We start from the raw sequence: 26460 nt of genomic DNA on the forward strand, positions 1-26460 counted from the left end.
GCCCCGGCCCCGCACTCGCACCCGCACCCGCACCCGCCGCTGCCGCTGCCGCCGCTGCCATGGGGCCGTCGCCGCAGCCTGCCCTCCGCCTCCGCCTCCTGCTCCTGCTCCTGCCGCTCGGACCCGCCGCGGTGAGTGCACGCGGGCGTGCACACGCGCACACCCTGCAAACAGAACTGAGCGATTGTTTGCACCAAGGAAGTGTGCGCGCGCGCGTGTCCGGGTGTGCATGTGTGTGTGTGTGTGTGCGTGCGCGCACAGACACGGGCAAGATGCGGGGTCCGAGTGTGCGCTGACGGATGTGGGTGCCTTGCCCGGCGGCACTGCGGCCGTGTGCGTGTGCGTGTGCGAGACGGGGAGCGCCAGGCGAGGGTGCAAGCCGCTCACGTCCCCATTCATTCTTTGCAGTACGTTTCCTGTGGGGATGGACGCGGCTCGGGCATGAGCAGTTTTGGTGCAGCCGGGCTCTGTAATTAGGCGGTCAGAGCCTATGAAAGCTGCATTTATCCTCCTGGTTCCTGGGAGGTCATTAACGCTGGACGGCGCCTTTCTCTCTTCTTATTAGGGGGATTTTTGCTCGTGCAGTGGTGGGGACGGGGCAGCCCAGGACGGGAAGCCCGAGGGCCGTGATGAAGGCGGGTGCCTGGCCCCGGGGTGTGATTTCCAGGCGGCTTGAAGGAGCCTGGCAGGGGAGCGGGAGCGTTTCTGCGTCGCGGAGGCTGGTTTCCGAAGGGGGCTCGTGTAGACAGAGGGAAAAGGGTGTGAAGTTGGGGTTGTGGACTTGGCCTTTTAACTTGTCCTCTCTAGACCCCGCTGGTCATCCAAGCCCAGCTCCTTTCTCCCCGGCTCCCCGGGCCGTGTGCGTGCGGGTAGAGGGAATCGTGGGCCGTGTGCTTCCAACTTTGGGTCCCGATTCCGTGCAGCTCCAAATGCGGCGCGGGCTCCAGCGTGCAAGTTGGCCCCACATCCCACTAAAGGCGGTCGGAAGACGCCCCCTCCCCTGTTGCCGTCGAAGGGGACCTCAGATCGGATCGGGAATGATGTCGGCTCAGCTTGTCCTAAGGGCCGCCGTGGCGTGTCCTGCCGGGAGCTGAGCGCTCTCTGGGCCCGAGCCAGCTGGTAAGGAGAGACGGTCCCCTGCTTGAGACTCTCCAGCTGGCCCTGGGTTTGGAGCGCAGGAGAGGGGGTTTAGGATCCTGTGCCTTGGTGCTACGCTCCCAGGACTGTTTTGGCAAAAGCTCTTTGCCTTATCTCCTGACTTTCTGCAAACAAAGAGCTGATGTGGGCGGAGGAGGGCTGCTTTCCTCCTGCTGCTGCTATTTTGGGAGAGCTCTTCAGGGTGCAGGGCGTGGGGGCCTGCGCTTGGAGGCTCTTGGATACTTGCTGCCTGGGACGTGGGAGCTCGGGGACTTTCTGGGCATGGCATGGCTGTCGCATGGGATAACATGGGAGGGCAGTGGGGCATATGCAGCCCGTGGGGAAGGGGCCAGCCTCAGGGCTGCTCTGGCTGTCCGAGACACATCCAGCGGGAAGGGACCTCCAGAGGTCATCGGGATCATCCCTATCCAAACCATCCGTCCAGAGGAAGACGTTCCCTCCTGCAAGGAAGCCACCCGCGGTCCAGAGCCTGGTGCTGTTCCCAGCAGAGTCAGGCCTTGCTGTGCTCCCATCTAGCAACGGGTGGGGAGGAGGAAAGTCGGGGCCCGGCCCGTTGCACCAGGCGGTCCTCAGCCCTTGCACCCCGTAATCCGGATGCAGCCTGACGGCCTCCTGTAGACGGAGCAGCCAGGGCTGGAGCGGGAGCTGCCGGCCCCTGCTGGAAACCTGCCCCTGATTTAGGAGACTTGAAAATCTGGCCTTGATTGGAAGCGCCGAGTATGTGGAAGTCGTAGCCCGGGGCTTTCTCGAGCACAGATGCCCTGGTTGTTCCCACCGAGCCCTGCGAGGCTTGCCGTGCCTATGAGCCCCCTGCCCCGTGGCTGCCGCAGCCCTCGCCTGCCCTGCGCGGACACGCGAGCTGCCCGCCGCGGGCCAGGTTGTGTGAAGCGATGCAATGTCCGCGCCCGCGCGCGCGGTGCGTACACACGCGAACAAAGCCCCGGCCAAAGAAACGCGGGGGTTGTTTCCAAGCGCCCAACAACACTGTCTCCCTTTCAGCAGAGATAATGATTTCCTGCCCCCGGCCGGCGCGCGGACCCCGCACTTGTCAAAGCCTCGCTGTGCTGGATAAAGAGGAGATTTTCTTCTGGTTTGGCCTGTAATTTTTTTTTCGGAGGGTAAACGAAACCCGATCCCGGCAGTAGCCTGTAATTTGCTGGAGAGGCTGCCGTCTGATCCTAATGCAATTTCCTGAAGAGCATGTCAGCGTGCACACAGGCGCGCCCGGCCGGCCGGCCCCCCGGGGCTGCAGGGGTTACCCGCCACCCCGGACCCTTGGGGGATGGCCAGCGGCAAGGTCCGGGGAGCAAAGTGCCACCCCATCCACAGCCCCACGAAATCAGGGGGCTTTCCGGCCAGCCTCCCCCTGGCCGGGGCCAAGCTGGCCATCCCGCAGGAGACCCAAGCGGCTGCGGGGCATCCTCTTCCCTTGGCCAGACTAGTGGGCCTAACATGACTTCAGGGACCCCTGCTCAGGACCCTGCTTTGCCCCCCGGTTATTTACTGGTGACCCTCGTTCCTGTTCCTATCCCGTCATCTCTCGTCTTGCCCTTGGCGGCCCCCCGCTAGGCTTTGCGGGGACGTGTGTGTCCTGGTGGGCTCAGACCACTGTCGTGGCACAACGTGTAGGCTTGTCTTTGACCCTGGGCATCCCCGGGGGCGTCAAACCTGCAGGGCTTGCAGAGGAGGGGGCAGCCTGGTTCATCCTTTCCGCTGCCAGCTTCCCCGGTGCCGGCGTGGACCTGAACGCTGGGTCCCAATGTAGGGCACTTTGCTTGAAATCCCGCAGGAGGGGAGAAGCAGCCCAGCAAGGCAAGGTGCTCGTCACCTGCGGTGTTTGCACAGAGCCCTGCACTGGCCCCTGGACTGCAGCCACCTCTGGGGTGGGGGGAGGCGTTGAGCAAGGGCGAAGCTTGGCTGCAGTGAAAGGAGCCTGTGGTGTCCTTGCTCTTCCCCAGAGCCGGCAGGAGATCTCTTCCCCAACTCCCTGCCCGGGAGCAGAGCTCATCTGGTTGGGGGTGGGAGGCTTTGATGGCAATGTGTGTAGACCCCCCTCTCCCCCTCCCGGCTCACTCTGGACCCGGCCGCTTAGCTTCAGCAGCTCCCGTGGCTTCATTGATATCCGACTTCCCTTGCCGAGGGAAAGCTTTCTGGGTAGGACTGCACCTCCCGTTGCCTGTACAGCTCCGTGCACAACAGGACATCCAGCCCCGGGGCTGATGGTCTGAGTCGGTGCTTTAGGCACATTCGAAGGGAGGACCGTGCAGCCCTGGAGAGGAATGGATGATACTTGGCCCCTTTCACGGCCAGCTCGATACGCCCAGAGCCGGGAGAGGCCGGCTCCTGTTTCAGGGTGGGCAAGCCCGGGCGCAGGGGTTTGACCAAGTCCGGTGGCCTGGCTCTCTCCCCTGGCCACACTCCCACATCATGAGCTAATGCGACTCCTTCGCCCTGCGGACAGGGCCGTGAGAGCTGCTCTCGGCGTCCAGGAACCGCAGGCAGATTCGGGTCCTGCTGAGCAGACTTCTTTCGAGACCCAGCCGTGCCCCGAAGAGAAGAGCACCGCAGGGTTGGGGAAGGACGCGGAGGAGTGACTTGCCTTGGGCCGCCCTGCCAGGCAGTAGAGGAGAGAGGAACAGCGCCCCGTCTCTCTCCAGATGCATGCTCCATCCACCGGCCAGCCCCTCCGATGTCTCTGACTGTCCCCTCCTGCCGGCTGCTCGTCTCTGCAAGGCCGTCCAGGCCACCTGGGGCCTTGTCCTTGCTCCCAGACCCGCAGGAAAGGGGTCCGTTTGCTGTGCTCCCGCTCGGGTTGCAAGCGGCAAAATGGAGCCCTGTTCTTGAGGCCTTCCAGGGAAGCCATCTCAATAATGTCGAGGCCATGCCAGTTGGTTTTTCCAAATCCTAGACTCGAGGGGAGCCGTAGGGAGCTTTAATCTCTCTCCAGCCCCCTGAGAGACCGTCCGCTGCCTCTCCCCACAGCTGTTCTCTTCTGTGGAGGCTCTTAATCCTCCTCCCCGTTGTAAGGGCCCTAACAATCGCATGAGGCTCCTTCTGTCCCCACAGCTGCCGGGATGTGAAAGACCTGCTTGAAATGTCGGGGAGAGGCGGAAGAGCAGGGGGCTGCTGGGCAGGGGACGGCCAGGTCCCTTCTCGGGTGGGAACAGAGGGAAGGGAGCTGTGCAATGGGCACAGGGTATGGCCGTGTCCCTTCTTGGGTGGGAGTAGAGGGAAGGGAGCTGTGCAATGGGCGCAGGGCACAGCCGGGTCCCTTCTCAGGTGGGAATAGAGGGAAGGGAGCTGTGCAATGGGCGCAGGGCATGGCCGTGTCCCTTCTCAGGTGGGAATAGAGGGAAGGGAGCTGTGCAATGGGCGCAGGGCATGGCCGTGTCCCTTCTCAGGTGGGAATAGAGGGAAGGGAGCTGTGCAATGGGCGCAGGGCATGGCCGGGTCCCTTCTTGGGTGGGAATAGAGGGAAGGGAGCTGTGCAATGGGCGCAGGGCACGGCCGGGTCCCTTCTTGGGTGGGAGTAGAGGGAAGGGAGCTGTGCAATGGGCGCAGGGCATGGCTGGGTCCCTTCTTGGGTGGGAGTAGAGGGAAGGGAGCTGTGCAATGGGTGCAGGGCATGGCCGTGTCCCTTCTTGGGTGGGAGTAAAGGGAAGGGAGCTGTGCAATGGGCGCAGGGCATGGCCGTGTCCCTTCTCGGGTGGGAGTAGAGGGAAGGGAGCTGTGCAATGGACACAGGGCATGGCCGTGTCCCTTCTCAGGTGGGAGTAGAGGGAAGGGAGCTGTGCAATGGGCGCAGGGCATGGCCAGGTCCCTTCTCGGGTGGGAGTAGAGGGAAGGGAGCTGTGCAATGGGCGCAGGGCATGGCCGTGTCCCTTCTCGGGTGGGAGTAAAGGGAAGGGAGCTGTGCAATGGGCGCAGGGCATGGCCGTGTCCCTTCTCGGGTGGGAGTAAAGGGAAGGGAGCTGTGCAATGGGCGCAGGGCATGGCCGTGTCCCTTCTCAGGTGGGAGTAGAGGGAAGGGAGCTGTGCAATGGGCGCAGGGCATGGCCGTGTCCCTTCTCGGGTGGGAGTAGAGGGAAGGGAGCTGTGCAATGGGCGCAGGGCATGGCCGTGTCCCTTCTCGGGTGGGAGTAGAGGGAAGGGAGCTGTGCAATGGGCGCAGGGCATGGCCAGGTCCCTTCTCGGGTGGGAGTAGAGGGAAGGGAGCTGTGCAATGGGTGCAGGGCATGGCTGGGTCCCTTCTCGGGTGGGAACAGAGGGAAGGGAGCTGTGCAATGGGCGCAGGGCAGGGCCAGGTCCCTTTTTGGGTGTGAGGAGAGGGTAGGGAGCTGTGCAATGGGCGCAGGGCACGGCCAGGTCCCTTCTTGGGTGGGAATAGAGGGAAGGGCAGGGTGCGACTGCAGGGAAGCCGTGTAACAGGTTGGATGTGAATAGCAGGGTGTGGGGGATGCTATTTATGGTCCTGGGTGGGCCAGGTGTGGTGGGAATAGCTGGGGGGGCTTTGCAGCTGCTGGGGTGGGGAGGGCGGAGGAACCGGTCAGGGAAGGGTCTGCGGGGCGGCGGGAGCTACCTGTAAAACAGGCACATCCCCGCTGCTCGCACCTAGGTAGCTCCTGGGCTAGGAAGGGAAGAGCCCTGTGCAAGCCCAGCCCCTGCTTGGCGGTTTCACACCCCCGAAATGTGTCCCCTCTCACAGCACGATAATTTCTGCTTGTTTTAAAGCCGGAGGCGCCCTGCTTTCGAACCAGTCCCCTGGGCTGTTGTGAACCCGCCTGCCCCGGGGCGGCGGGACCTGCACGAGCTGCCATTGCAGGGCATGGGCAGGGCCCTCACCTGCCCTGCCTGTCCCTAATGTGCCCCTGGGCTCCTGGGGGGTTTGCCTGGCAGGGTTTGTCGTGACTCTGGGAAAGTGGCTACTGGTGAGCACTGGGGGGCTGCTGGTCCTGGGGGCCCCTTCCAGTCTGCTAATTCAATGCTATAGTCATCTTAAATGTATGCATCAGCTCATAGGATCCTGGCCCCCCAAGATGTGAAATGCAGGAGGCTAGAAGCTAGATCTTTCCAAAGCATTTCAGCCTGGGTTTGGGGGACTCGCAGCTTTCTCGGAGACGCTCGGTGTTAAAATAGGCCTGTTTCCAAAGTAGCATCTGACCCGTAGGCCTGTGGTCGGGCAGGGAAACTCCCAGCGTGGATGGAAATCGGAAAGAAAGACCAAGTAGGAAGGGGCATATGTGGGGGAACTTTTGGGCTTGTTTTAATCTTTCATCGCCCTCTCCTTGTTCATCCCGTCGACGTTTGTCCGGGTGCAGCGGAGGTGTCGGGCTGCCTGTCCAAGAGAGGCGCAGGGGCTGGCTTTATACCCGGGTCCAGCTCCTCTGCAAGTGTCCACGGTTATGAAACCAGTGAGGATCTGCCTCAAATCCCAGGTCCTGCCTGTCTCGGAGGCTTGTTCTGCTGAGCCGGCATCCATGCCGGGTCAAGTTCCCCGCTCTTGGGTTGTCGGAGAAGGCCGCTTTAGTCCGAAACCCAAGGGAAGATGCTGTGATCGCAGCCCTGCCACTAGCCGAGTCGCTGGGAAAACGGCGTGAACAGACCTCAGGCCGTGGTGGGATCTTGCTAAGCAGGGTTGGACTCGCTCACAGGAGCAATGGTGGGAATTGCATTCAGGCTGGAAAGGACGCTGGATGGCAGGGCGACAGGGGACCTGGCCCATCCCTGCATTTCCTCCTGACACCGGTTTAGGACAGCGCTTTATCCCCGTGGCACAGATGAGGTTTGGAGAGGCGAAGTGACATGACCAAGGAGATCGGTGGCAGAGCGGGAAGTCGGCGTGCAGCGATGCCGTGACCGCCGAGCCCGTCCTCCTGCCTGCCCCGCGCACGGATGGGGTGAAATCTGAACTCCCCAGTTCCCGCTCCTCGCGTTTTAGCAGCGAAGGAGTTAACGGAGAAACTCGGCAGCACCTGGTTGTAGCCAGGAGGGTATTTGCAAACAGGACAGGCAGTTTTTAAGGCGTGGAAGACGTCTGAGGCTCTGGCGTCTCCGAAACACATGGACACTGAAGAATGTGCATTAAAAGCAAATCCACTCTTGCCCTCTGGATTGCGTCCCTGGCCGAGCCCAGCCCTCTCCCTTCTCGCTCCCTTCTGCGCCGAGCCTTTAAGATGGCCTTATGATAATTAACTGTCTCCAGATGCATGGTGCCAATTAATTTCTTTTGTTCTTGGGTTGGTGGGGGGGGAATATTTAAAGTCACAGAGCCTCTTTAAAAAGATCCCGTCAGCCCAGCTCCTTCGGCAAAGATGGATCAAGTCATTGTAACATGATCAAGCCAGAAGAAAGGGGAGGGAAGGCTGGGTGGAAAAGTTAGGCTTAATTAGAACAGGCTTGGAGCCTGTGCGGGAAACAGCCGGGTTCGAACACTGTCGTTTTGTTCCCTCGGCTCAGCTGGCGGCAGCTCCGGGCAGGGAGACCGTGTTTGCAGCCGCCCCGGCGTGGCCCTTCGCCGGGCTCCTCTTTGGGGCAGAGACGAGCCTGTTTGCAGGCACGGGCTGTGCCCAGGATGTGTCTGGGTGGGGACTTGGGGTGGAAGGGAAGAGGCTGGGGATGAACAGAGGTGGCCTTTGCTCCTCCTGAAGCGCGGCGGTGGAGATGGAAGTCTTCTGTCGGGGCCGTGGCTGGCTGGGTCACCAGACAGATTACCCCGCGTGTCCCAGTAGGCGCTGGAGGATGGTCCTGTGCAGCACGCTCTGGTTGCACAGGCTACGCCGGAGCCTGCACGTGGTTGTGCCCAGGCCCGGAGAGCTCTGTTGCACGCACAGATGCTTCCCCCCACCCGCAGACTCGTGTGCATGCGTTGAACAACCATGTGCCCGGCCCCTAGGCATCATGATAGAGACTTGAAATCCATAAGACTCCACCGTCATCACCACCATCATCACCATCACCATCAGCATCCACTGAGCTCTGCTGCTTGCTTTCTGAGCATTCAGAGGTCCCCTCTGGAGCCAGCAGTGGTAGATGTTTGCTTGGAAAAAAAAGAGAGGTAGAAAGCTCACCTTGTCTCTGGGGAAACCAGGGCTTTCAGTGAAACCCCATCTCCCAACTAGCACCCACATTGCACAAGACTTTGCAATCAAACTGGGAGAGGTGGCAGCTGTCATAGACAATGAGGGTTGAAGGGAGCTCAGGAGGTCGCATCTCATCCAACCCCCTGCTCCAAGCAGGACCAGCCCCAACTACATCATCCCAGCCACGGCTTTGTCTCCCCGGGTCATAAACACCTCCAAGGACGGAGACTGCACCACCTCTCTGGGGAGCCTGCTCGCATGCTTCACTACCCTCCTTGTGAGAAAGTTTGTCCTCATATCTGTCACACCTGCTCAGCTCCTCAGTGCTGATCTTGATGCTCACAGGCAGCTGCAGGGACACAGATGCACACCAAGCACGTGGAGCAAGGGGCCGTGCCTGCCCCCACATGCACACTTTGTTTTTCCACGCCGTGCTGGCCCAATGGCTTTCTTTTGGGATCAAGGGAAAATAAGAAATCCAAAAAGCGCTGCCCGCAGCTGGCTGTCTCCTGAGCATGGAGAGAGCACGGCGTGAGGCTCTCCCATGTAACAAGCTGCGTTGGCGCTCTCTCATGCAGCGGTACCTGCCTCGGCAAACGGGCGGGCGCGGGAGATTGCGAGGTGCCGTATACGGGGGAGGTTCGCCATGCTGTAGCACGCGCATAAGTGCCCCGACTGGTGATGAGGTCCCGTGCAAAGCTCTCCATGCACAAACACACAGGTCGGTGGGGTGGGGGTAGGGACTGGAAACCCAGCCACCCACATGGGCTGGCACCCACTCTTTTGTTCCCCTCGGCTGTAATGCAGGGGAGCAACGTGGGTGGAGAGTCCTGGCATGGGGGAAGTGGAGAGGCAAAGTGTTGGGACTGAGCATGCATGGAGGAGGAAAGGTGGCATTTCTAGGGGAAGCCATCACGGTGGTGATTGGGGTTGGGAGAGATGGTGGGAGATACTCCGGGGATGGAGAGTAACCCGAGGCAGAGGGATCGCTGCTGGGGTGGACTAGGGATGAAAAGCACGATCTGTTCGGTAGCACTCCCCGCCCCAGGGAAGGATGTTTTGCACGCCCAGCTCCTCTAGCATCTATCCCAGCTAGAAAGCACATCCAATAATGGCCAAACAACACTTGCTTCCCGCATGACGTGGAGGCACGAGCCTGGAAAGGGCCTGCAAAGCAGCTACAACTTGGGCCAGCCGCCCCGGTCCTTGTCCGTGGGGGACGGGGACGTGGCGTTTTTCACCAGCGTGTCCTTTCAGGGCTCATTCAGCGCTACGGCACCGAGCAAAGGGCACCGGGCCACGTTCCCTCGAGTGCGCTGGACAGCTGGAGCCGAAGGGAAGGGCCCGGAGGCATTCGCCGAGGGAGGTGCGATAATCGATTTAGTGCGAGTGAGGAATACGTGTTTCCTGACTCCTCTGTGCAGCGCTGGACCCTCCCGGGACCGTCCCAAGCTGGTTTCTTCGCTGACAGTAGTTTACTGTTTGTCAGGAGCCCGGGCTGCTGAGTGGATGTGGCTGCCGGCCTGGCTCGTGGAGCTCGTTTTGGACGGCTAGTGACCTTTTCAGCCCCGGCAGATGTTGCCAGCGAAACGACTGGCAGCGTGACACCGGGAGGCCGTTTTGCAGGCAGAGGGAGGGGGCAATGCGCCGGCGGGGTTCAAGCCCCCCGATAAGGGAGGAAGAAATGGCTCTGCTTGGTGGGGCCGTTTCCCCGCGACCGGGCATCCGTGGCCCTTGCCACGACTTTGCTGCGCCTGTTCCCGCGCCGTGGTGCGGCAGGTCGCACGGTCTGGCCACCTCCGCCCTTGCTGCGCCTGGGTGCAGGAGGGGCTGCGACGGCTTCCTCCGAACCCCCAAGCAGGCGGTGTTCGCGCCCGCCGGGCTCGGTTGTGTGCTGTCAGAGATGGTCTTCGAGGTCCTTCCTCGGATGGGCCTGTCTGCCCGTCTTCATTTGTCCCGTCATCCTCTCTCCAGTGCCTTTCTCTTCTTTCTTTTCCCTTTCTTCTCTATGCCTTCCTCGCTCCCTTTCTTCCCCTTCCAGGACACGGTTGGTTCCTTCGGCCTCCTCGCTCCTCCCGCATCCAGAAATGCCGTGAGGAAGCCCAAAAAGGTTGCACCTGTGATGCTGGCCGGGAACGACATATCGACTTTCAGGGAGGCCTTGACGGAGGGAGCAACGGCCCCGTGGAAAGCTGTCAGACAGCTGCTCCCAGCCGGCCCGGCTCTGTCCCGACGGCGGCCTGGTTGTGTCGCAGCGTGGCACGCCGAGTTGGGTAGGGCGCAGCTGACCCACCGCGTTCCCCCAGCGGCGTCTCTCTGTCCTGCCTCGGGCCTCCTGGGTACCCCTGGGATTATGCGCCTCGCCTCGGTGAGCCAAAAATACTGCGGTGTCCTTGAAAACGGCTCCGGACCGTTGCACGACTCGCCTCGGTCCCTGCCATGGAGCACTTGTGTGTGCAACCACGTGTCTGTCTATGCACAAGCCTCCTGTGGAGGTCTTGGGGCATTCTGGGAAAGTCTGGGTAGCTATCCCACAATGCCTCAGCAAAAGAGACAGCACCGCTCCTAGAGACGTACACTCTGGGCTGACCTGCTGGGAGGAGGGAGAGCCACCAGCTATCCCACAATGCCTCTGCAAAGGAGATGGTGCTCCCAGAGACGTGTATTGTGGGCCGACCTGCTGGGAGGAAGGGGACCCAGCAGCTATCCCACAATGCCTCAGCAAAGGAGATGGTGCTCCCAGAGACGTGCATTGTGGGCCGGCTTGCTGGGAGGAGGGAGAGCCGCAGATTCGTTCCCATCGGGACTGTTCAGGGGTGCTGTCAGGCACCGAACCAATCACAGCCGGGCAGCAATGGCAGCGCTGCTCCGGTCGTTGCCTGGTGGGCCTTGCTGTACGCGGCCCCCCCCTTTTAGAGCCATTCAACAGAAGTAAGAGGCGGCAAATTCAAAACCAAAGGAAGGAGATCCTTTTTTATTATCATCTAATTTTTTGCACCCCAGACCAGGCTGTCGCTGCAGCAGAGAGCTCAGCCACTTCACGTGGAGAAGCAGAAGCGCCGAGCCGCCGGCGTTGTGGCTCACACGTTTTGGAAGGGGTATTCATTGCCTCATCAAAGGCCCCAGCAACTCTTAACTTTTCGAGATCGGGTGGAGATCTAGTGTGAGAACAGCCTATCTGACATCTGCGATTGTGGGGTTATTGCAGCTTTTCTCCAATGCTTCTGAGGAAAGCTGGTGAGGGAAGGACCTAGGCATACGTCTGCCTGGGAGAATGGGAGAGGAAGAGGGGATATGAGGGCAGTTCGAGAGGCTGCCGTAAAAGAGGAGAAAACCTGTTCTCCCTTGTCAGAGGAGGCAGGACAAAAGACAAGGGGTGCGTCTACATGAGACATTTTAAGGCGCATTAGCCTAAATTTAAGGTGCATTAGGGCACGTGTCTACATGTGCATTCCCTGAATGCACCTTAAAAATGGTGATTTGGGGCTGATCGCGCCTAATTTGATAAATACAGGTATCAAATATAGGTGCAGTTAGTTAAGGCGCATTAATGCACATGTAGACACGCTAAAGCACATTAACACTGTGTGTGTGGACTGACTTGGGACTAACTTGAGTCCCAAGTCAGTCCACACATAGCATTAGTGCACTTTAATGCCTGCATATGTAGACACCTGCCTAAACCTGCTTAAAGCACATTAAGCTAATGCGCATTAAATTTAGGCTTGCTTAAGTGCACGTGTAGACATGCCCAATGGGTTTCAAGAAGAGGAAGGCAGATCCAGACTGAATCTCGGGAAAGCTGTGCTGCGGTCAGGGCCGAGAGCAGGACTCACCTGTGGTGGAGATGTTGAAGCCGGCGTGGGGGGCACGTTGGGCTGTTTCGGTACAGCCGATCCTGCGTGCGTGCAGGGGGCGGGATTGGAAAATCTTTCACATCTGCTGCAACCCTAAGATCCTGTGATTGTGGTACCTGGCAATTATCTGCCGCTGCAGGAGACAAGACATTGGAGTTGGTGGGTCAGGGCTGAGACCACAGAGGAAAAACGGGAAGAACTGGCATTATTTAGGTTGGAGAAGAGAAAACCGAGCGGGATTTGCTAATAGCCTGCAAATACCAGGAGTGCTGTTATAAAGATGAGGTTGGACTAGGGGACCCCGGAGGTCCCTTCCAGCCCGGCTCCCCTGACGTGTACAGGATGCTTCTGTTCATACATCCCAGTGTGCCATTAGCTTTTTATTGTATTTTATTATTTTTTATTTCGATTTTTTATTTTATTCATTTATTTTTACAACAGTGGTAGGACAGACGCTGCAATCGCTGCTCCCATCTCCACCGGCGGTGCCGAGAGAGGTCTCGCTGGTGGGTCTGCGCGGGAGCGCCTGTCTGCCGCGGCACCTACAATACGGGGCACAGTGAGCGGCACTAATGGGCGCACAAACTGCTTAAAGCGCTGTTTTATACCCTACCACCTCTATTGACCATCGTAAAGCTGCCTCCCCGGTGCTTTCCAGTCTGTTGCTTCGTGCTTTTATCTCCTGCTCTTGCTATCTGGAGTCCTGGACACATTTGCTGTGCCTGACAGGAGGCTATTAGGCAGGAGGCAGGTAGATTTGCACCTCGTAGGCTAACTAAATCAGAAATGCAGAAGCTTTGGGAAGCAGCGGCTTTGACCGGTGCCTTGGCTGGGAAGATCTTAGCCACCTGGGGCTGCAGTTTTTGCTTCAATCCGACGTGTTTGCAGTGCGGTGTGTCAATATGTGCATGTTCAAAGAGGCCTGTCAAAGGTGTGTGTGTGTGTCTTGCTCACCCCTGTCTCCTGCTGGGAGGATGAAAGAGGAGCAAGTGGGGCTTGTCAGGAGACCATGCTTCTTGCCTCCTCCCATTTAGGGGCCTCGGTCCTTCCTTTCCTCTGCTCTGGTATGGAGACAGCTTTGCAACCCGCCCTGCCTTGCAGAACCATCCACCCTGGTGTGAAAGGAGCAGGGGAGGAGGGAGAGGAGAAAAGGGTAGGGGGACCGGGGAGCCCTTCCTCTAGGCAGCTGTGTGCAATGAGCCGAGAGCCCTGGGTCCCCTGACCACGGTCACGTCACTTGGCCTTCCTGTGCCTCAGTTTCCCCGGTGGTGACAGGTCATGTGGCGCTTCGTGACTCCGACTGTAAGGTGGCCGCTGGGCTCGTCACGTGCACCGTGGAGCCGTGGGGTATCCGCCGCGCGGCCCGTCTCATTTCCACCCCCTCCCCCTGTCGCCCCCCAGGTGTCGGGAAGCCAAGGCTGCGAGAGCAAGCACCACACCTCCCTGGGCGAATGCTGCCAGGTCTGTGGCCCTGGCTTCGGGGTGTCCGTCCCCTGCGGCAGTGCCGACACCCAGTGTGAGCCCTGCAGAGCGAGTGAGTACACGGGGGCCGGGCAGGTGGGTTACAGCCTCGGGCAGCCCAACTGAGGCTCCGTCCAGTCTGGGGTCTTGTCCCTGCCAGTCCCCAAAGAGGCTCGTATGGGATCACTTGGTTTGCACGGGTTGTCACAAGTGACCCATTCAGGCACTTGCTTTTCCCATCACATCCCAAAGAAAACCCCGTGCCTGAGCGCTTGTTAATGCAGCGTCTCATAGTGACGAAGCGCGGGGTAACTTTGCTGGGCCACCGTGCTCCAGTAATGGCTGATTGCACCTGGTCGGGTCTTACCCGAGTCGTTGCCCCAAGGGGATGCAACAGCCTGGATGGGCTTACGCCAAGCAGAGCCATGGGTGCCAGGTAGCATCAGCGGGTATGCGGCCCTGTTGTCCCTGACCTCAGCACGCGTGTCTCTTCCCATGACAGACGTGACGTTTTCCTCGGTCAGCAGTGCCACGGAGCCGTGCCAGCCATGCTCCACGTGCGCGGAGCAGGCAGCTGAGCTGTGTACCCCCACCAGCGACACGGTGTGCGCCAGCCCATGCGCCCACGGGCACTACCTGCAGGCCGGCAACGGGACCGGCGGCCAGTGCCTCCCATGCCAAGTCTGCCCCGAGGGCTTTGGTGCTGTGACGCCGTGCGGGCCAGCTCACGACACCGTCTGCAGCGCGTGCCCGGATGGTTTCTACTCGGAGGAGAAGAGCTCGGTGATGCCCTGCCTGCCCTGCCAGCCGCAGTGCAACGAGAGCAAGGTGATGATCCGCCCCTGCAGCCCGCTCTCGAACACGCTGTGCATGGGTAGGTACCACGGCGGGCAGGGGGACGGTGCGAGGGACGGGCTCTGCCGGGCGTCGGGGAGCCCCAGCTCCTGCGGTGCTAGGTGCTGTACTAACCCAGGAACACAGGTCCGGACGGGGATGTCCTTGCTCATCTGGTCTCCTGCCCCCCTTCCTTATGCGTCCTATTCCTCTGTCTGTCCCTGCCTGTCTAAACATCTCTAAAGAAGCAAGTGCCCCTGTGCTGGGACCGGGACCAGGGCTGAGCCCCAGGGAGGATTGGGCCCAGACCTTTCTGCATCCCCGGCTTTGCGTTTGGAGCAATTGCTGTGTTTTTGTCTGCAAGGACAGAGGCTCCTCAGGTTGTCCTTAATCTCCCCTTTGTCCCGCCTGCCCGCGCGCTAATCCCGCTCGGGCCAGGGCCACGCGTGTGTTTGGGAAGCTCTCCGCAGAGGAGTGCATTAAAGGGATGTTGCGCCTTTGTCTCCGCCGCCGGCGTGCGGGTCAACCCCTCCTCTCTGCCGTGGGTCCCCAGCCGCATCCTTGTGCCCCGTGGATTTTACCCTGCGAGGTCCCTTCGTTGCACAGCAGAGGAGCCAGTGAGGTGATAGGAGCTGGATTCGAACCCAGAACAAGGCTGGGCCCCACACAGACGCCACGCAGATGCTTTGCGTGGCTGGAGAACTGTGCAGCTGTTAAAGTGGTCAGCTCTGGGAGCAAAGCAGCCTGCAACACCCACCGGGGATGCAGGGTACGCGCATCCACGCGGCTGGTGTTTCCGTGGGCCCGAGCCGGCTAGCTTGGCGCGGGCTCGGCCCAGCAATTCTCAACCAGGTGCCGCAGCACACTGGGTGCCTTGAGGTCCTTTCAAGGGGGCCACACCGTGTTGGCACCGTTCGGGGCGCAAACCCGATTCACGAGATGCATCTGGAGATTTCACATAGGAATCCAACAGCTGGAGCTGGAGCTCCCGCGGGCTCGCTCAGCTCTTTGCAACAGCCGGACCGCTCGGTTATTTTTCTGCACTCAAAAAGCGAGGGAACACGAAGAGCCGATGTTTTCCGAGGCGTGCCTTGAGTTTAACAAGGGATGCTTGCAGCCTAGAAAGGTTGAGGACTCGGAGCTTAGAGCTACGCCCTCCACCCCATGTCGAGTTTTACCCAGGAGCCGGCCCCTGGCCCGCAGCTTCGTCCCCAGGGCTGTTGGATGAAAGTTGGACCCCAGGCAAACGCCTGCTCTTCTCGCCTTCCTCCGCCCGCGAGAGAGGAGCACATGCAGGAGACTTGTTCTGTGTCCATTCAAAGCCCCAGGATGCCTGGCTGCAAAGTGGGAGCTGAATGCAAAGCTGAGGGTGAATTTTAACGTCCTCCATCCCAGAGGCAACAGAGCACCGGGCGCTGGGGTAGAGCCACTTCCCTCTCAGCTCAGAGCTCCCCGTCCTGAAATAAGCTGGGTGGTGCGGTGGGGGGGCATTTTAAATCGTGCCCAAGCACAGGAAGGGCTCTGGACACAGATCTCCTCCTGGCTGCCTCCTCGGGGGGAGCACGGGACGAAGGGCTGCAGGGACGACCCTGCCCTGGCTCCCATGCTGGCCCGTCGAGGGTTTGGGAACGTCCCGCGTCCCTCGGGTCGCTCCCAGGCCTGGGATGCTCCGGCGCCGTCACGTTCCTCCGAATTTCAGCCCAAGGCACGAGGGGGAAGGGGACAAGGTCGCAACCTCCGACTTCTGGAGTGGAAGTCTGCAACGACCTGCAAGGGACGGTTGACACCGCCGGGCTTGGGTCTCGTTTTGTTTTGTTTTTATGATGCACGCGGGTGGCCCGAAATGTCGCTTCCTGCTTGGGGTTTTTTTGGCAGGGCGGGGGTGGCTCCCTGCTATTATTTTAAAATACGGGTTTTGCAGGATGAGCTCTGTTAGGCCTCCACGTATTACCCTGGCAAAGGCACGAGGACGCCAAATAAACAGAGAGGCCCTTTCTCCCGAGGTCGGTGGAGATAAATAGAGGTTCACCGAAGCCTTCACGTTTTCACGCGCCGAGTAGAGATCTCATCGCCTTCCCCGCGGCTCCGGATTCAGTCCTGCGTGATGCCGGTTTGGTCCCTGCCTTTCCTGAAGCTGTAAAGCATGAAACAAATCGGTGGAAGGAACCTCCTTGTTCTTATATCACGTCCTAAAGAAACCCCCGAAAGCGTGCCTGGCTTCTGGGCCAAGGGGGAAAGGGCTGGTTAGTCCCTTGGGGTAGCGAGCATGGATAACCCTCCGTGTCTTACTCCAAAAGGCACGTCTTTGGGACCTGAGATGGCTGGGGGAGGGTGGTTGGACGTGGGCTGTGTCCACCCCAACTCGGTCCCGGCGGACGGTTGCTCGCGGCGTGGCATTGCGAGGCAAGTGGGGTTTCTTTCCCTTCCCGGCGCTCGGGTCCCGCAAGGCGAGAGAGCTGCAAAAACGTCCACCGGATCGGGGAAGGCAGGAGCCAGGGATGCAGGTCGGGGAGGGACCTTTCTCCCTCGTGGGGGAGAGCGAGCTGGGGGATCCTGACTGGTCCAGACTGGCCTCCCCAGTATGGCCAGGCCTGCCTTCTGGGAGTCGGCAGGTGTTGCTAAATGCTTCCCGGCAGCGGGGTTGCTGCCGTGGGCGGCAGCGCGGCATGACAGAGCCTTTGATGTGGAGCCGAAGCCGTCTCTGCGAGCCGCCCCCCTTCCTGGCTCCTGGGCCTTTCCCCGCCATACTGGGGGATTTCACGCAGCCTCCACGCCAAGCCAATACTGACGGTCTGCGTTATCCCCAATCTGGGATCGCGCCAGGCGCTGTACATGCATGGCAAGGTCACCACCTCGCTGCTGTGGCCTTGCCGACATAAACCTCATGGGCACGTCGAAAGGGCCACACGCGGACCAGCACCTGCATTCACACCACCGTGTTCGCCCAGGCGCCTTTTCATCTCTGCCTGGGCTGGTTGACACGGGCCAACAGGGCTCTGAATCGGGCACCCTGCGGGGTGGGGGTCTGTCCTCCCTGGGGGGAGGCAGGCTGAGAGCCTTGGCGGGGGTCGGGCCAGGCTCCCAAGAGGACACAGCGATGACAAACTCCAACTCGAGGCATGTTTCCTCTCAACTTAAGGCACCGATTCCCAGCTTTTGATACCCGGGGTGCGCTGGCACGCTTTCAGATCCTGCATTCAAATTGACAGCACCCTTCACTCTTACGCAAATGTAGGTCTGTCTGCATCCAAAATACAGCATCACATGCAGCCTTTTGGCCCCTGGGGTGGATGAGATGGGCCGTGGGCCAGGGCCAGTCTGTGGACCCAATCCTGCACAGGCTACCCAGCCAGAGCTCGATCTCTCCACGTGGGGCCAGCGTAGCCAGGGACTGATCCCTTCGCATGGAGCCAGGGCACTTTTTGCACCCTCTCGTGGAGCCAGGGCACTTCTTGCAGGACACTTTTTGCACTTTCCCATGGAGCCAGGGCACTTTTTGCACTTTCCCATGGAGCCAGGGCACTTTTTGAAGGGCACTTTTTGCACTTTCCCATGGAGCCAGGGCACTTTTTGCACTTTCCCATGGAGCCAGGGCACTTTTTGAAGGGCACTTTTTGCACTTTCCCATGGAGCCAGGGCACTTTTTGCACTTTCCCATGGAGCCAGGGCACTTTTTGCACCATCTCATGGAGCCAGGGCACTTTTTGCAGGACACTTTTTGCACCTTCCCATGGAGCCAGGGCACTTTTTGAAGGGCACTTTCCCATGGAGCCAGGGCACTTTTTGCACCATCTCATGGAGCCAGGGCACTTTTTGCACCCTCTCGTGCAGCCAGGGCACTTTTTGCACTTTCCCATGGAGCCAGGGCACTTTTTGCAGGACACTTCCACCACCCAAGCATGCCGTGGCACAAATGGTGGGAACCGGGTGTAAGGGGATCTCCGCGCAGACTCCCCCGAGTATGCTGGAAGAGAAGCTGACCGGTAATCTCCGATTTCGGCCCAAAACGGAGCCCGGGCGATGCTTGGGGTTGGGGGCCGAGGAGCCCAGTGCTCGCGAGTCCAGCCAGGCCTGTTTTCTGTGTCCAGAGAAGCTGGGGCTGGGGCAAGAGCTCGGCGGCAGCAAGAGGCGGGGGGAGTTTGGAGGCAGCAGCAAGATCCCCTCCCGCTTGGCGGAGGGGAGCTGTCGCCTCTCCAGCTGTTCCTCCGCAGACAGCATCTCCCACCCACCCCTCGCTTGTCATCACTTCCCCGCACACAGACCAGATGCTCCTCGCAGGCACTGGAGGAATCTCCAGCGCAGCCGGGCTGCCAGCCTTTGATGTGGCCAGGCAAAAGCAGGCTGGAGGCGGAAGGCTGGGGGTGGGGAGGAGGAGAGCAGGCTCCTCTCTTTTTTTCCAGCCTTAGGCTTGCTTTTCTTTTTTTTCTTTTTTTTTTTCCATGGAGATGAGGGCCTCTGGGAGGGAATATGTCCCAGCTGCGGTCTCTGCCCTTCCCAGCTGCCTGGCCTCTGGGGGCATCGGGTAGCAGATGGGCCCCCTCCTCGCGCATGCAAGGATCAGGCCTTTCCCTGCTCTCCTAGCTGCCGTGTCCCCTGGCGGGCTACTGGCACGGCCCGTTGGGCCAGCTGCTGGGTGCTGGGATCCGGGGGAGGAAGGGACGGTTTTAACCGGAGGGTTTGGAGACGCGGGTTCACTTTCCACCTGTGTGACTGGGCGACTCGCCGTCTTTTGTCGGCCCACCTCCGTCACCTTCCCGTGAGCTATCTGAGCCCTGTCCCATAGGCATCCCAGGCTTTCCACCCGCGCCAGCTTATGCATCTCTGATTGAGTTGGTCTATAAGGTGCAAATCTACCGTGCTTTCTGCCGGCATTCATGAGACCCCCAAGCCCCTTGCCTTCGTGTCCTTTGCAATCAAGACTGCTCTTTCCTTCCTGTCCTCAAAGGCCCCGCTGTGCACGCGCGGGCACTGCCACGTCCCTCTCCAGCAGCAGCTGCATTTCACGGAAGGCCCTGGGTGTCCCTTCCCGTTAGTGACTGCAGCGGGGTGGGGAGCATTCCTGATTTACACCACTGTAAGAGCAGATCCAGAGCTCCAGCCTGCGGCATGACCATGCAGTCAAATATTACTGCTAATACTAACCGGCCGCTTCCTCGCAGCTCATCGAAAGGGCTGCCATGAGAGACAGCACGACAAGAATAATATTTAGGCTTTGGGTTTAACATGCGTTTTTTTTGCAAACATTCCTTTATCCCCAGCCCTTCTAGGGAAGCAGATATTAATTTGCAGAGATCGTTTTTTCCCCTCCACACCACAAGAAAAAAAAACAACCTGTGGCTGGACAATGACTTCTCATTGCAAATCTTTGCTGAAATCTTTTTTTTTTTTTTCCCTTTTTCCCCCCACTTGGATCCAAAAAAACTTAGAGGCCTGTTGATTTTTTGGCAGCTGAAATGCCAACAGTTTTGAGTTTAAAACGCCGGAAAATTGGGGTTGGCGGAAACCGAAAGCATGTCAGTTTGGGCAAAAATAAAAACCCTTAAAATCGGGCACAAACAGTAACATTCCTCCGGAAACATATCTAATTTATTAATAATGTCGTTTTCTGATGGAGGGGAGAGGGAAAACTGCTGATGGCGAGTTTTCCACTGGCCTTGGTTAATGCGTCCATTTTACAGGGGGGTCAACTGAGGCACAGAGAAGGGAACGAGATGGGTACTCCAGCGGGAGGGGACTGTGGGACGTGCGCGTCTCTGCCTAGGATCTTACGGTGCCGGGTTGGTTTGTTGGCAGACAAAGACCTGCAGATCCTGAAGCGCGGCGAGGGCGATCCCCGCAAGGAGCTCCCCAGGATGCCGCCGCTGCCCGAGGACAACAGCAAGAACATCATCCCCGTGTACTGCTCCATCCTGGCCGCCGTGGTGGTGGGGCTGCTGGCCTACGTGGCTTTCAAGTGGTACGTGGGGCGAGAGGCGCTGCTTGGGGGACGCCGTCCTCCCCTTGTCCCGGCCGTCGTCAGGTTGACTTGGCCGGAGGGGCTTCGCTGGCCCCAAGCGCGAGGGAGGCTGGGAGCATGCCCCCGGACCCCCTTCTCCCCCCTGAGCTTTGGGGGAGCCCCCATTTGGCTCCTGTACCCCTTGCACCCCTCAGGCAGGGAAACTGAGGCACAAAGGTGGGGAGCAACTTTCCAAAGGGCCCCCAGGGAGTCGGTGGCAGAGCCCAGGAGTCCTCATGCAGGAGCTCACCACTAGGCAAGGCTTCCCCTTTCCCTGAAGTCTTTAGAAGACCCCCCCCCGTCCGAGGACAGCGCGGTGCCGTGTCGGGACCGCCCCAGCGTCGGCCCTGGGGCCCCCAACTCTGCCTCTGGCACCTAGGCGAGTCCCTGCACCCTGCTGTGCCTCAGTTTACCAGTCTGCGAGCTGGCTCTGGAGGCAGGGGTTGGGTTCACACGGCACAGGTGCGGGTCCCCTTCCCAGGCAGGGCTGGAGGAAGACAGCAAGAGAAAGGTCCCTTTGCGCCCCCCAAACTTCTTAACATGCCCAGCGAGCGGCAGAGCCTCTTGCATCGCACAAGGGCTGCATCCCGCTGCGCCCGGCTCGCCGCTGGGCCTGGCCGCTGAATAGGATTAAACCTCGCTGTGGGTTGGGATTAGACCCATCTCTGCCGCTCGGTCCCTGGCCTTTGCTGCGGAGACCGGGCCGGGCCGGGGGGAGGGTTAGATTAATGGGCTCGGTCTGAAAGGATCCCAGGCGGCTGGCTGTTGTATTGGGAAGAGGAAAGCCAGCCCCTGGGGCCCTTTGTGCCTGGGCCGGGGTGGGGACAGCCCCGATCCCCTCCCTGCTTGGCCACGTCCTTTATATTCCCCTCGCACCCGGCCGGCGGAGGGGGCTCTGCCCCTCTCCCTCCCGCAGGAGCAATAAAACCCTGGCTCCTGCAGCTCTCCCTGCAGCCAGAAGAGCCAAGCCCCCAGCAAGCACAGACGCCCGGGCCCCACATCTGCTGCCAGATGTTTGGGGACCGCCGGTGCCAGGAAAGCTCCACGAGGAAAGGGAGGGCTCCTCACTGCACCAGACGGGGCCTCGCCGCCGGTAGGATCCCCAGCGCTGCCACTGCCTGCCCGGACTTGGGCATGTCGCTCGATGTCTCGGCCCTGCTGTGTCTGGATAAGCGCCCTGGCCTGGGTGCCGTGGGGGGCGGTGCAGAACTGGGCCTCAGTTTTTCCCTCTGGATGCAAGGGCACATAATTTGCTCTGCCCCAAGGAAGGGAACTCCCCGGGACGGGGATGGGCTGGATCCGTATCTATGTAGACACGGCCCCGGTTGTGCCTCCAGTATCTTCTGGCCTGCCATCTGGCAGCCCCAGGCATAGCCAGGGTCCCCACGGCGCCAGGCACTGTACAAACAGGGAGCAAAGTGCTGTCCCAGCTGCCCATGACCTCTGTGAGTACTCTTATGAGGCCAGGCCAGCGCAGCCCCCATCGTCCCTGCTCCCCTCTCCCTGCAGCCTCTTCTCTATTCCTAATGCATGCCCCCCTTGCTAAAGCGCTGCCTCTCCTTACCTCCCAACAGCTGGAACACCTGCAAGCAGAAGCAGCAGCTGGCCAAAGCCCGGGCCGGGGAGCTGGGGGGCTCCCCCGAGGGCGAGAAACTGCACAGTGACAGCGGCGTCTTCCTGGACACGCACAGCTTGCAGGAGCACCATCAGCTCAACAAGGGTAAGGGTTTCCCACCGCGCTCAGCAGCACAGCGGCCGGGTCTGGGTCCCCGGGGAGCCTGGTGTTGCGACGGGGGCACTTTGGGTGCGGACTAGGCCTGAGTTCGGCAGCGCAGGAGCTCCCGTTGTGCACAGCAGCAGTTTAGGGCAGGGAGTGGAGATTGCTGCACCCTGCAAGGCGTTCCCAATGCAAACGGGGTGCCTAGCTAGCTAGGAGAGCCACACGGGGGTCCCTGCAAGGCACCGCGGAGACAGGGTCTCCAATGACCACACACGATAAAGGTTCCTGGCTGTGATTCAGTCCAGAAAAATTGTCCCAGTGACCTCTGTGCTTCGGTGCTGACTCAGTGGGGATGGGGCAGATGGGCTGAATCACTGTCCCACATCCTCCAGCACCCTCTTTCCCACACACGGCCCTGACGTAGCCAATGCTGCACTTAGGCAACGCAAGAAACCCCCAGCACGGCTCATCCTGGGAGCTGCCGGGCACCTGGGTGCAGGGCCAAGCAGCAGGGCAGACCCCTCCTGCTCTTGCCCCTTCGTAGCAGCAGCAAAGCACAGGTGCCAATGCAACCATGTTCACGCCAGTATAGCCTCTTTCCTTCAGGGCAGCCCATTGCTGTAGGTGCTGTTACAGGGGCAGAATAGCCTGTGCACCCTTGAGCAAGTGGCTACCCTGGATGGAAAGTGAGTGCAGAGAGTGGGGTGCAGATGGGGTGACACAATCAGATAGCACTACATACCTTTTTCTCCAGTTAAAGAGAAACTGGAAGATTTTCTAATACGCTAGGCGGCTAGCGCTACATTATTTAGTGCAAGATCAGAACAAAAACAATGCATCTTTACTGGAACGTGCACTGATTTTCCAGGTTATATCTCAAATTTAAAAAAAAACTAGGCCAAGAAGGGTCAAAAGGTACGGTTCATTAGTACTGTAGTCATAGTTAAATATACATCTCTTATTAGGATTCATAAAACAAAAATCTAATCTTCCCGAGTGTCTTGACAGGGCTTCCAGCACTTAGGTGCAGAAACGACTGACACCAGAGTTAATCTCACCACACCTACATTCAAGTTTTTAGCAAGAAGTAAACACAGTCTGCAGGGCTGTGAAATATAGAAGAGAGGCATTCCCAGGACTGGCTGCCAGACAGCAACATCGCAAAACAAAGGATAGTTTGAATTGTGGAACGTCAAGACCATTAAAAAAAAGGAGAGAGGGTTGTTAACACCCAGGGAGTGACGAGAGATTAGCAGGAATCGGGTAGATGTCAACTGACTCCTGCAGGGTTGCCGGAATAGAAATGCCCCTGCTTCTCTACAGCAGCTGGTTTGAAAGTTTGGGTGCAGTGGGAAGCTAAGGGGGTGCGACTGCTCTCAGTTTTGCTCCTGGCTCCGAGGGGTCGTTCTACCCTGGAAGGGAGCGGCTTCCCCGGCTGCAGCACTTACACCGGTGTAAATGTGTCCCGTGTCTGCATCCTGAAGGAGGGGGGCTGAGAGGGGAGTTTTGCCCAGTGCCCTTCCTAGCAGCCACGGAGCCCAGCTGCGGTGGCCCTTGCAGCTGCAATGGTGCATACGTGTCCTCCCTGCCCTGACCATGCCTCTCTCTGCCCGTCTCTCTGCAGCGCCCAAGGCCGAGCCCCGGCTGTACATCAACCTCCCGCCCCACAAGCAGGAGGAGGTGGAGCAGCTGCTGGAAAGCCCCAGCCACAGCAAGGACTGGCGCTATCTGGCCAGCCAGCTGGGCTACGAGGACGAAGACATCGACACCTTCGGCAGGGGCGAAGCCCCGGCTCACACCCTCCTCTCGGACTGGTCTGCCAAGGAGGGGGCCACGCTGGAGGCCCTGTGCGCCGCGCTGGCTGGCATCGAGCGGCCGGACGTGGTGGACAACTTGACCAGTCCGGCAGAGGCGAGCTCGGTGGTGTAATGGCGTCTCGCAAGGGCGGGACTAGCAAGAGGCGTTGGACATGGGAACGAAGGGGGAAGGATGCCAAAGGAACGCTGTTCGTTAATTAAACAAGGGGGGGAAAACCAATTAACAAGCAATGAAGCCAAACTACGGTAAGAAAACCCCACAAAGCCATAGAGTCTTTGGGATGGACAAGCCCACCGGCCTCGATCCGGCTCCCGCGGGACCCTGCTGCCTCTGCTGGCTGGAGTCGGGACTGCGGGTGCCGCAAAGGGGAGATGCCACGAGCCCGGGGCAGCCCGTTGGCAGGGTCCCATCGGCCTCCGGTGACATAGACTCACCTTTGCGGAGCAAGAGGCCCCTCCTGGGTTTTCCTGCTGCCCGTGGGCGAGGGTGGCAGGGCGTAGGGTGCACCCCGCCGGCCAGGGAGAGATGCTGGCATCTCTGCAGAGAGGGGCAGCGGCATTTCCCTTTGCACCCACTCCCTCCCCATCCCTCATACCACCCCATGGGAGCCCGGGACTCGCAGCCCACTCCGAGCTTGGCTGCCTACTCCCACTCCTCTCTGCGAAAAGGACCTTTGCCAGGAAGGGGCTGAAGCCTTGGAACGGCCTGGTCCTGAATCGGCTTTGCCCGTCCCTCGCGTACCTGTGATGCGTGTCCCCGTGGGCACCCCTCCCTTGCATCTGCTTCTCCTACTCCTTTGTGGCCCTGGCCAGAAAGAAATTTCCCAGATCCTTTAGGCTGGTGCCCCGAGACTCGATCTTCGAGGAAGTTGCCCGACGCCTTTTTCGACCTTGTGATTCTGCAGCTTTGGGAGCTGGCCCCAGCACCTGCTGAGCTGTGCCAAGTGGCAGAGCAGATGCCAGGAAGAATGGGTCGGGGCTGCCCCTGGCCTTCCCCATACCCCCAGACGATGCTGCTGGCAACCGCCGGTGTGACCTGGTGCTATGTACAGGACCTTGTGATGCCTTTGTACCTGCGGGACCATGCAGCACCGCAGCCCCTGCCTGCTGGACTTGCTGCAGGGATCCCCCAGTGCCCCGACAAGCTGCCTGCCAGGAGCTGGACCCCAAGCCGTGGGTCTGTCCTCCACCCCTGCATCTGGAGCATCTGCTACTGTGACTGGCAGAGGAACAACTCATTAGCTCCCCGAGTGGATGGAGGCCTGAACCAGGTCATCAGTCGCTTATTGTCGCACACGGGCACATCAGTTGCTGCCCCACTGCAGTCCTTGGGACTGATGGAAAGTGCCTACCTCCTACATCCCCTCTGGGACCCGGAGGTGTCCACTCCACGCCCGGCTCTGGGTTATTGCCAATGCTAGACCTCAAGAAGTGCCTTGTTGTTCAGCCGTGTCCTCTGCTGAAATCAGGAGGGCATAAGGGAGCCCTACACCAATGACTTGCGGACACATTGCCGCATCCATCCTCGTAGGTGTTGGGGGGCTGGTGGTGAAGGCCGGGCTCCAGCCCTGCAGGAAGTTCTCCCCAAGCCCAAACTTTTGGGAGGACCAAACCCAGCCAGGAGATCAGATCAGCGGTGCTCCCATGAGAGCCGGGCAGCTGATGCACCCAACGTCTGGCCTGTGACTGGGGCAGATGGCACCTGAGCCATGCTCAGCTGGGAACGGGAACCGGATTGATGACAGCTGCAAATCTCAGTTCCCCCGTGCCGCAGCCTGGGATTTTTTTTTAGGCTCGAGCATTTCAAACCACAGGCAAGCCAAACTCAGTGCTGCAAGCCTGCACAACGCACCGGCCCTGCCCGCTGCATGCCCACCAAACTGAAGGTCTCCTCGGCTAGGATCAGCACGCAGATCACCCCAGACCGCCTACCGTTCGGGGTGCCAGGGCACTGCCCTGCGCTATTTCTTCTAGACCCCCATGCGGCACGGAGCAGGGCGTGATGTCTCGAGGTGCACCCTCACCAGACGTGCCTATCCAAGGACAGGCTGGGTGCGATGCAGCAGGAATACACGGGGACCGGAGGGAATGGGTGACCGGTGTGAGCCCCCGTGGCTTTAACCCGTGATATACTCTTTTCTTTGGTGGGTTTTTTTTTCCTCTTTCTTTTTTTAGGCAAGTCCCTTTCTTCTCATCTCTGGTCCTGGTGCATGGAGCGTCACTGACTGCTTTTGCTTCCTGGGGGATCATCCTGTAGTTGGGCAGAAACCTGCCGCCTTTGCTGACATGGGTATAATGGTCACAAGTGCATTAAAAGAGACTTCTGTTGCGCTGTGTCTGTTGTCCAGCAAGTGCTGGGGGCCGGGAGGGTCACGGTGGTGGAGGGAGCTGGCGGGAGCTTCCGAGTCTGCTTTGCGGAGAAGCAAAATGGGTGAGGTGGCATCGGAGGAGGGACTGGGCCAGATGCTCTGCAGAGGCTGCCCATGTGTGCAGCCAGCTGCAGCCCTTGCAGTGACAGACGAGGCCCTGAGCCACCATG

The 26460-nt window shown here is 59.9% G+C and overlaps 1 protein-coding gene across 2 annotated transcripts; it reads left to right on the top strand.

Annotated features, from left to right (window-relative positions):
* LOC102568202 (tumor necrosis factor receptor superfamily member 16) lies at positions 1-26255 on the top strand. Of its 2 annotated transcripts, none has more exons than XM_019496632.2 (6): positions 1-131; positions 13496-13628; positions 14058-14429; positions 20183-20345; positions 21959-22104; positions 23729-26255. In XM_019496632.2, the coding sequence occupies exons 1-6, from the start codon at positions 60-62 to the stop codon at positions 24031-24033; spliced, it is 1191 nt and encodes a 396-aa protein (XP_019352177.2). In that variant the 5' UTR covers positions 1-59; the 3' UTR covers positions 24034-26255. The 2 variants fall into 2 exon arrangements, with proteins under 2 accessions (XP_019352177.2, XP_059585238.1); XM_059729255.1 differs by lacking the exon at positions 1-131 and adding an exon at positions 201-407.
* Positions 26256-26460: the final 205 nt, after the last annotated feature.

The sequence above is a fragment of the Alligator mississippiensis genome, chromosome 5 (genome assembly GCF_030867095.1).
Source record: "Alligator mississippiensis isolate rAllMis1 chromosome 5, rAllMis1, whole genome shotgun sequence".
Classification (NCBI taxonomy): domain Eukaryota; kingdom Metazoa; phylum Chordata; order Crocodylia; family Alligatoridae; genus Alligator; species Alligator mississippiensis.